Source organism: Clytia hemisphaerica, unplaced genomic scaffold (genome assembly GCF_902728285.1).
Source record: "Clytia hemisphaerica strain Z4C2 unplaced genomic scaffold, Clytia hemisphaerica genome assembly, whole genome shotgun sequence".
Taxonomy (NCBI): Eukaryota; Metazoa; Cnidaria; class Hydrozoa; order Leptothecata; family Clytiidae; genus Clytia; species Clytia hemisphaerica.
Window position 1 is genome coordinate 1,494,347 of NW_027104166.1, and position 11,121 is coordinate 1,505,467.

General features: G+C 35.5%; 1 protein-coding gene across 1 annotated transcript; it reads right to left on the reverse strand.

Annotated features, from left to right (window-relative positions):
* Positions 1 to 1,102: 1,102 nt before the first annotated feature.
* LOC136814283 (uncharacterized) lies at positions 1,103 to 10,090 on the reverse strand. Its single transcript, XM_067070807.1, has 2 exons — positions 10,043 to 10,090; positions 1,103 to 2,248 (listed from the first exon to the last, which is right to left on the reverse strand). The coding sequence occupies exons 1-2, from the start codon at positions 10,075 to 10,077 to the stop codon at positions 1,288 to 1,290; spliced, it is 996 nt and encodes a 331-aa protein (XP_066926908.1). The 5' UTR covers positions 10,078 to 10,090; the 3' UTR covers positions 1,103 to 1,287.
* Positions 10,091 to 11,121: the final 1,031 nt, after the last annotated feature.

The window sequence follows — 11,121 nt, forward strand, 5'->3', positions numbered from 1 at the left end:
TGAATTCGCATATAGGCGTTAAAAAAATCAGCGTTCCCGTTGTTGCTCATTTTTGATTCCGCAATTATTTCTCACAACGACAACGTCTATCATTTTTTTAAATTAAAGTAACGAAAAATGGTAAATCTTGGTAAAGACGGAGAAAATCTCTGAATTGATCAGAATTATTTTGTAATGTTTTTAATAACGAGATTAGTAACAAACTGAACAAATTTAAAATCAGGATTTCAAAAAATCAATACTTACATAGCACAAGAAAAAAAGCTAAAAAATGATAAAAAGTTTATAGATTCTGAAGTAATTTTTATGTAGAAATCTCACGTTGTCTGGCAACGCCAAAATGAGTGATTTGCCGTCGAACAACAGAAGAGAAAACGGTTAATTGTGGTTTACTCAGAGTTTTGACAGCTCAAAGGTGTGAATTTGTAGTTTTCACGTTGTCGTTGCAGTTGGCGTTGTGACTGCAGAAGCTCTCCATTACCATAGGCTAAACGAATCTGAAATTGAAAATCTGAAAACTAATCGTTATTGTGTGCAAATAATTTGTTCTTCAAAATAGATGTAAAGTAAATACTCTTTATGTAATGTGAGTGAGAAACCAAAGAAAAATATAATCAACATATCAGTTGTCATGAGGTTTTAGTAAAATACTTACTCAAGATATGTTTTGCACGTTTTTTTTATTAGAACACCTAAAATTTGGCTGAGCCTGGATGTGCTTATTTTTTTAGCAATTCTCAGCCTGAAATATTCTTAAATCTTTCAGACTAGTCTAAATCGACAATATCATGCAAAATAAAGAGCACTTAAAAATTGCTAAAATTTGGACAATATTTAACTCCATAGTTCGGTTAAAACTGCTCAAAAAGAGGACAAAATTGTAGTTTCTTGTCATTTTTTCCAAACTGAGGCTGGGCTTGTTCTTACGATGTTCTTAATTTTCAACGAATTTCAGCCTAAATGTTCTTATAAAGTGGGTTCTAGTAAAAAAAAACGTGTATGTGTGGTATCTACAGCAATTCAAATAGAAACTATCATAGGTAAAGACAAATCAAAGTTGACCTCGAATGAAAATAAGCAAGAATATTATAATGTAAACTAATAAGTTTGATAGGATGATTATTTAAAATATAATTTGAAAATTTACATGATAATGAAAACATTATATAAAGCAATACTTATGCCATCTCATCATGGTGAATGCAAAATCTTCATTAATCACTCGATGAGGTTTATCAGTGAGATATTTATCCCAAGAATAATAAAGCTTTATAGTGTTTTCAAATTCTATTCACTAGTATTCTTTTCTAATAGCTTATTAATAACCTCTTGTTGCGTAGCAACCAATGTCTGTAAATACGTGACCATCTTTTTAGTTTCCTCCAGTTCTTGTCTTCTTAGAGTTAGCTCATTCTGTCTCATATCGAGTTCTTTTTCACGCAGTTCGATGTCTTCTCGTGATTTGTCCTGTAAATATCGCATGAAAATAACCATGTCTGAATCTTTATTGTTACTGATCAAAGGAAGTTGTACCTCTTGAGTCTGACTAGTTTTTGGTGAAGCCGTTTTCTTTGATGGAGACTTAGTTTTTGATGTACTTGCGGTTTCATTGTTTAAAGGTCTGTTGATAATGATAGGTCCTGTTTGTGTTGGATATGTCTTACTTCTTCTCTTCTTAACTTTGTTTGATTCTATAATCTGAATGGTGCGTTTCCGTGGTCGTGTTTCATCATCTATTTTATCAAGATGTTCAAGCGTCGTCAAAGCCTCCTTCAGCTCGCTTTCTTCTTCATAAAATTTCCCATTATATCCTGATATATCGATTTTATTTCGGAACTTATCAATGAGTAGTGCAAACCTGTCTCGAACAGACCGATGGTGGAACGGTTCGTCGTACGTACTTTGAAGTTTGCGTGTCACTTTATTCCAAGCTTCTTTGCGTAGAGGACTTCCTTTCTTTGTATCGTGCAAATTAGTTAGAAGAATTTCCTTACAAAGCAATAAATCTTTATCTCTTGTGTAATACATTTTTCGACATACTGAACCAGCAAGAGGTCCTTCCAATAAAGGAGACGATTTACCAACTAAAATTCTTTTTTGTGTTTGTGGTGTGTTTAAAGATATATTTTTCTTCTTAGAAGACTGCTGGCCAACTATAGGGCTTTCAGAGAACAACATGATAGAAGAAACAGCCTCCTCCCCCTCTTGATGCGCATCTGCATTGATTTCATCTTCGTCAGATAACGACCTATCAACAATAAATCGAAATGATTAAATGTTTGTAGAAACCAATTGTTAATCTTAACCCCCCTTATAAACGTCTAAAATTGTCTTTAAATCTCCCAAAATGTCTTAAACTTAAATACTGGTACATTCTCACACAAAGCTTAAGTTCATAAAAAGGGAAATTTGGCAAAGTATCAACATCTTTCTTCATTCGCGGGAACTAAAATTCGCGGTCGGAAAAAAATCTGAAAAATAGCTTTTTGGGGGTTTTAATTTTTGCGGTTTTGCCCTTTGTTAGACAAAATTCTGTCATTTTCCTAGGGATTTTTCGATAAAACCTACACCTACTCGGTGCAAAAAGCAAATTTGTTTATTTCATAATTTGTCGTTAGCCTAGGAATCCAAAAGCTCATAATCTTAGAAAAAACAAAAATATCTCACCTCACAAAGTTCAAAGATTATAGAACTTGGTGCAGGTAGATTAGTCTAACACAGAATGTTATAAACAGTCTGTGTGTGAGCCCTTGTTAACAGACTTTCTGAACTTTAGAAACCCAGGCAAACACACGTGATCAACAGTTGCTTACCATAAAAACCTTTTTACAAGCTCTAAAGACTTTCAAAATTACAGTACTAAAAACCACGAAAAGATCAGCCACATGTATTTAGACTTCCAGCCAACAGCCATTTGTTTTCAAAATGAATCTATTTTTTCTGATTAAAATCAAAATTATCAAAATGCGCGCAAAAGTACTGCTAAGTACGCACAAAATCTGGCCAATAAGACTGAACTTGCATTGCAGGGAAAAATCTCCCTGCAGGCGCATTACCTGCGCCAAGCGTTAAAGGTTTTATTTTTACATAAGTGTTCCCGTTTCATATCAGACACACATTTCATATCAGGACAGTGTCTACCTCACCGTTATGTTATGCTGATGCAAAAAAAACATAAACTAGACTGTGAACAAAGTTTAGCGCTTGATTTCCCAGGCTAAATTTGCTGATTGCATTTAATCAAATTATATGACTTCGGAGGTTTGGTGAAATGGTGGTGGTGTAATTGCCAACCCATGTTTTGTCATATAGTCCCAAATTAGAGTCGTTGACAATAAGACCTAATACAAGTTAAATATCATACCAGGTGCACCAAAAAAAGGTTTTTCTCTAAAACTAATTTTCTCGTAATCTAAAGATTTTAAAAGAACCATTCCTATTCCATTGGAAAGAAGAAAGATAAACTTAAATTTTGACTGGGCATTTATTGAATTTGGTTCTTTAGATACTTTCTGAAAGTGCTCAAAAACTTTAAAAATCGACCGATCAAATCAAACAGAAGCATAATTACACATGATGCGTCAGTATTTTTCGTTTCAGTTTTATAAAAAATGATAATTAGCTGTCTAAATGACCTTTTGTTATAATAAAGGACAGTTGAATTACATTCAAAGGAAGATAATTTGTTGAAAAAAGCCAAAAAATCCAGAAAAATCTTGTAAAATTCATAAAGATACATCAAATTATGAGTTTCGAGATAAATCCAGTCTTACATAGACTTTATCGTATAAGTATAAAATAAGTAAGTATAAAAAGACTGTGCCTTTAATTTTCTGTAAAAATTTCTGCGTCAGTAGAAATTTATCCAACTTTCAACAATATGATAGAACAAACCTATTTAAACAAAATTAACCAGCGCATTTTTATCTTTCTCCTTCTCCAGTCTGGAAAGGAGGGGAATGTTACGCTGGAGCTGCGCCAACTTAACTGGGAAAAGTTGAGGGCAGCAGATCTCATCTGGAGATATCCGGCGCACAAGCTGCAATTTCCAGACTGGCTCCTTCTACATTTATCTTCAATGTAATGCTAATGGAAGCACTCACAGTAGTATAGGCTTAAAATCGTATATCCAGATTATGGGATTTCAAGTACGGGCCAATTTTTGGTCAGCCTAAGCTGAGCATTCAAATCCGTAAAATTCATTTCTTCCATCATCATCATAAGACGGCAAAAAAAAAATCCGATTTCCCGAAATCACTTTGATTTTTAAACTTTCTTCCGATCGGGTTAACTTTTTGGGTACTTTTAGCGTGCGTTGTTTTTACAGATCATAATGTGGTGTTTCAAGATGGCGGCTCAAGCGATAAGTCAGATGTGACAAGTCAGTGTTGTTCCGATCGGGTTAACTTTTTGGGTATTTCCAGTGTAAATCTGTTGCAAGCTTCAATTTCTGTCATTTATTTTTTTAACTCGGCAAATCAAACACATGATTTTCATCAAGGGGATTCTTTTTCTACACCTTTTGAAGGTTTAAAGCCGTTTGCTCAAGTTATTGTTTATGTTGAATTTTCTGATACTTTTTATTGCTGCTTTTTATTAGTTTTTGCAATAAAAACATATTTTTCTTGTTTGCCTCTAGGTGGGATTGATGGTGTTATAATGTTATTGGAATTTGATAAAGTTTACAAAAGTACAGCTACTGTCTAAATTTGATAGAGACTGGATGCAATCGTGCTTTTTTGGACTTGGTTTGCTTGGACGTGTTTGATAAGGCGAATCGCAAAAAATTGTTTGGTTCCCGTCATTTCTACTTTAAAAAGTGGGGGTCAGTTTGTCGAAAATATTTTTCTTTCAAGAAGCAGCTACCGTGAGAAAGGGTAACTTGCATCAGTGGAGGCTAACATGCATAGCCCTCAAATGAATGACCTGGCTGGTCATTGAAATACACATACGCAGCTCCGCTTGCAGCTCCGCTTGCAGCTCTACTCTACTATTTTTGTTTTAATTTTTTTTCGTATTTTAATGACCAGCCGGGTCTTTCATTTGAGGGATATGCATGTTAGCCTCCACTGATGCAAGTTACCCATTTTCACGGTATATACATCTTGTTGAAAGGGAATCCGTACCCGTGTGGACTGATCTGAATTAAGAAATTGAGAAACCGTGGATAAACTGGTTTTCAGTTTACTCTCCATTAGCATGCGGCTCGCTACTTCGATTTGAAAACTTGTAAACACAGAGCGTGCAGAGGTCGACAGTGGAAATCCAGCAAAGCAGCGGAAAAGCTTTCCGACTCTCCAACTCTACCTGCTGACCGTAAATCAGGGGCGGTCAGATGACGGGAACCAAATGATGACATCACATCTCCTATTATTGGACTTGCAAAATTATGACAAATGGTCTTTGGAGTTTGATCAATTATATTAATATTAATATATACAGTTCTTGTTGAAATTGATCAAACTATTTTTCACGCAGTTCCGGACGCAGATAGTGTTTTTCTAACATTTTTTAACCTTGGCGCACGTTTTGACTGAATGATGGAATGGAAATAACAGTTTATACATATCTCTTATCAGACTTGCAGAAAGCGGACTGCAGAAAGTTATGAAAAATGGTTTCTAGAATTTAATTAATTATACCGTCAAGTTACACAACATGCACACTCTCGTCACAACTTGCACAGTCATAACAAACAGATCCATCTGGTCTTCATTTAACATTGTTTTAAAGTTTAAAAAACACTACAGTGCTTGGCACAGAAGAGAGGAATCCCAGTTGAAATTAATTGCTACTCCGTTGCCCTGTTGAATTTATTTATTATGGTCGTGTGTTTATTCCGCCAAGGCGGTAAAGCGATCGCCCAAATTCATAGACCATTCAAAAGGGAGTTTAAAGCAAAATAGGGGGAAAATGAGCTTCCCTGCATAGTTATGAATTTTAAGTTTTGCTTTCGATTATCATTTGCGACCAGCAAAGTCTTCAAGATGGTTGTGTGCATGTTGTGTAACTTGACGGTACTAACTACAAAATTTATTTACGAAGACTGGATGTAAATTATGTTTTTCTGACCTTGCCAAATTTTGGCTTTCACTGAATAGCAGTCAGTTTTTACGTACCTCATTGGCCTTGCAGACAACTGACAAATGGTTTCTGTAATTTGACCAAGTCTACCAAAATACAGTTCCTGTTGAAATGTTATAAAAATGAACTACGTTTTACCAAGATTTTGATGCAAATTGTGTTTTTCTGGAGTTTGCGCTTTGTGACTTAAAGTTTGTAGCTTGTTAGTTTAAAGTGTTATTGGAGTTTTATCAAGTAAAACAAAAAGTACAGTTTCTATGTATATTTGATGGATATCTTTATTTTGGTTCTGACGTTTTGGCAATTTTCTTATTTATTTCTACTAGATAACACTTTGAATATCTGACATATGGATATTGTCTCCATACTTTGATCTTCTCGTGGGGGGGGGGGCTTGGAGGAGCTCTCAGGCTTGTTTTGAATAATTTTAAATCAAGTTATCAAGTGTTTCACATTTTGTACATTATTCAACATTTTTAGTCTACTCTGTTTCTGTACATCTCTTACATCTGTTAACCCACTTATTAAAGCTACTTAGCTAAGCTCTATTGGCTGACCTTCCAGCCTCGGCTGGTTTATTACTTTTGTTTTGAGTGGTTTCATTTTCAATTTCAAGCCAACATCTTGCAATGAAAATGAAACTTTTCTATGTTTCACTTTTTTCACCTATTCTTCAAAATTAAAATATTTAAGGTTTTAAGTTTTTCTTTTATTCAATGATTTTTTACGGCACTTTGTTGACAAGCAACTGGTTGGGAAGCAACCAGTAGAAGTAAGAGACCACTTTCGTTTTTGTTGCAGATTTGTATAAAATCTCTCAGGGATTACTTGTCAATTTACCTGTACACCTGTGTTGTGTCAACTTGTCAGCATAGACCTTTTTTTAAAGAGGCAGCCATGTTGAATAATTATGTACTCCAGCATAAAAACAATGATACAGCCATGCATAATTTTTAAAATATGCATGATACAGTAATTATGCATGGCTGTATCATTGTTTTTATGCTGGAGTACATAATTATTCAATATGGCTGCCTCTTTAAAAAAAGGTCTAATTGTATTGTTATCAAGGAAAAGATAAAAGATGTCCAGACGATCTCAATCGAACGGAATTGACGATCGAACCAGTTGAACCAAATCGAACGCAATCGACTGATTGAAATTCGATTGTCGAACGCAATTGAATCTCAATCGAATATTACCGCAATTTTCAGATTAAATTGATATTCGATTGCGTTCGATTGATGTTCGATTGCGTTCGATTGTCGATTCATTGACCCCCGGATTGTTCATCGCATAATTTCTACCGGAAATCGAAAGTAATTTCATTTGGCTTGTGATGTTTGAGAGCTTGGATGTTGGGAAGCTGCAAGAATAAAGCCAGACGATCTCAATCGCATTCGAACAACAATCGAACCAATCGAATATTACCCAGAATTTTGACGTTCGATTGAGATTCGATTGCATTCGACAATTGAATTTCAATCGGTCGATTGCGTTCGATTTGGTTCGACTGGTTCGATCGTTGATTCCGCTCCATTGAGATTGTCTGGAGATGTAAGACTAGCCTAGTTTCTAATCCTGTATATAGGTATAGCCAGGGGATGTCAAAAATGTCGAAAAATTCGATTACGGAATCAATCGAACTTAATTAAAGCCAATTGAATAATTGATTTTCGATTAGGGGAGCCGTCCATATTCATTTGACAACGCAAAGCGTCAAATTGACGTTATCCTCTGAACCCCCCACAGATAACGTCAAGCGATGTACTGATGTATACCAAAAGTTGTAGCCATTTTTCATCAAAGTTAACCCGTTCCGTCGCAAAGTCCGTACTTGGTTGTACCCGTGCGTGTATGTGTTCTTTTAACTAATGACCTTTATTTAAAAAGAAATTAAAAGCTCCACTTGGCGCTAGGTCGGTGCCGTGCTTTAGGCGTACCACCTTTTTTGCCCACTTGTGCGATGTGGTTCGCTCGATCGCGCAAACAATCAAAATATGATGTAATGATATCATAGCGCAACCAATGGGATTATGCGAGCAGCATATTTTCATGTACTTCATACACGAATATGTTTTCGAAAGCTTATAAAGTAGTGTGGTTGGTGGTTACAAATATCCGCGATTTTCACAACAAGCTGTAGAGTACCCTGCCCAGTTTGCGACCGAAATTTTTGGATTCAAATTTTTCACTTACTTTTAACTTTTTTGAAAATCCTTTTCAACCAACGGTTAGACAACTTTTAACATGTTCTTCGTGTTTGTTTTGATTTTTTATTTGAGGCGATCTTCTTAGAATAAAAAACTTTTGAAGCGAGCGGTACTAGTGCCCAGTTCCTGACCAACGTACCAGTCTGCGACCGATCGTTAAAAAGAGAAAATCAGTGCTCTACTTGCAGGTAAGGTCATATTAATTGATCAGGATGATAAAAAAACTCATAAAGCTTTCCCGTATTAAATTTATTTACACTCGTTCTTTTGTTTTCAAATAGCTCACTTACATTTCCCTTTGGCATGTTTTTTCAGAATTTTTCTTCAAGTCGCCATTTTTTTCTAAAGTTTGTTTTTGTTTTGTTTTGAAAGTGGCGGTCTATGGAGAGTCTTCATTTGATAAAAACGCGGGAATTTTTTATGCCTGTTTTTTTTCTCTTCGCGTCTGGAATGTTTTGATCGCAATGTAGAGTCTTCTTTTTCATTTTTTGAGTTTGGTCGGTCGCAGACTGGACGTCAAATTTCGAAGCTGATTGCATCAACTTTTTTATCAATATTTCACACGAAGGAAACTGTATCGAGCTGATTTTTACAGAAATGCTTTCTAACATACTCATTGTTTTGGACAAGTATTTTTTGGCGTGGGAATTGAAGCGTTTTTTCTTACGAAGCTTTTTTGTCCAAAGGTAGCCATTTTTAATTTTTTTTGAAAAATCCGGCTTTTTCGTGTGCTTCCGTGCAAAGTTGGATCTTTCGGATTCTACTCGTTTTTTTCTAAAACCTTTTTTACACAGTACGGGAAATAGGTCAAGGCAGATAACTACCAAAAGAAATTCTCCAGAGGTTTTTTTTGTATGACTTTTCTGGGTTCAAAGACGTTCGATCGCCAACTAGAACGGTCGCCAACTGGGCAGGGGACTCTATATGTATAAAAGTTGCGAAGCGATCCAGGGCCACCTCGATTCGCAAGTTGCAAGCAAAACATTTAGCTCCAAATAATAGGAAAATTTCATATTTTCAAAAAAACGGAATAACTAAAAAAGTTTAAAAGGAAAAAACCTTTGTTTTCTTATAGCGTCAAACCTAACTTTTGAAAACCCCCCACCCCCTCATAACGTCAATTTGACGTTTTGCGTTGTCTAAGGTAGGTCCCCTTATAGCCGAATTGATCGAACGCCAATCGAATTTCACATTTTTTTTTTGATTAGATTCGATTACCGTTTGATTGGTGTTCGATTGACATTCGATTAGTTTCGATTGCTTTTCCCAGGAGTTAAGAAAACATTCTTTCGCTAACTTCTTTTGGCGGGAAGGGAATTTCATGGTGGTGGTGGTTACAAAAAATCTTCCAAATTTAGCCCCGCAAAATTTAAACTTTTTAAAGTAAAATCGAAGTTGATTGAACGTTAATCAAAGTTGATCGAACGTTAATCGAAGTTGATCGAACGTTAATTGAAGTTGATTGAACGTAAATCCAAGTTGATCCTGGTTGATGGAACGTTAAATATCGAAGCTCATCGAACTCAATATGAAAACCAATCGAATTTCACATGTTTTTCGGTTTCGATTAGAATTCTAATCGAAAATCAATCATTCGATTGGATTCGAGTAAATTCGATTGGTTCGATTGGCAACCGAACGTTCAATTGACATCCCCTGGGTATTATAGGAGTTTAAGTTTAGACTGACTCAAACTGTCAAAGTCAAATAGAATTAAGCACATAAGAAAAACATATAAAACTTACTTTTCGTTTTCTATCACCTCGAGAAGTTCATCCATGAGTTTGAAGCTTTCAATAGTAGACTATCCTTGCTAGCACTAAAAGTTGAAGTTGATTTTTTTTGTTTTTTTTCACATAGCTCTAGCTAAACCATACGTCACATCTAAACTAATGATATATCCTATTCGTTAAACGTAGTTTTATTTTCCAAATTCCCTGCAAAAACAAGCAGTGGCCGATGTCCTCGATTTTTCATTTTGGAGCTTTAAAGATATGATTAATAACAGCCTTTGATCGTCACTACAATCTATCAATCAAAATGGTAGCTCCGGTTTCACTTTCGCTCCCAGTCAATTATTATTGTTTTTCCCTTTTTATGGGTAAACACTACTGGCATCCACTAACGGATTTGTGCTCCTATACTACCTGGGGTTTTGTAGAGGTCTGCGATTCAGACTAGGTAAACACGGGTAGCAGGAAGTGCTTACTCCTTTGGTTACCACACCTGACTTCAGGCTCTGTCTTCATCTTGCCGCAACTCTGATTGGATTTTTGTCGTTTGTTGTTTTCTTTTATTCATTTTGGTTGATTTTACTGGATGTCTTTTAAAATTTTTTTTTTATTTTATGTTCTTTTAGATTATCATTTTTTCTCGAAATAGGATTTGATGTCCATTATGTGTTGACGCTAGCTAGTAAAGTTCGACTTTCTTATACTTCATTCCACCGGAACAAAGACAAAATGCGGGGTAGCCTTTGGAAAAAATAATAATTTTGCTAAAACCGGATTTGGTTCCCTTTTAGGACTTTTATTAGCAGGAAGAACAGTCCCTGATTACACGAAATTCTAATTGCCTCCACGGCACGATTTCAGTCCTTTCAGGAATATTCGAGTTTTCGAACCTCGGTTTACTTTGACTTTGATCTCGAAAAGGAGAAGAAAACGAGAGTCAAAATATTGAAAAACAAATCGCTCTGTGATTGCTCCCTCTCTTTCCGTTTTTCTTTTTTCTTTACAATAAAGAGAAACTTTAAGCTATCTTAAAATAATATTTGTGTATAAAATACCCGGGGGGGGGGTACTAGGATTGATGGGTGCCGGGT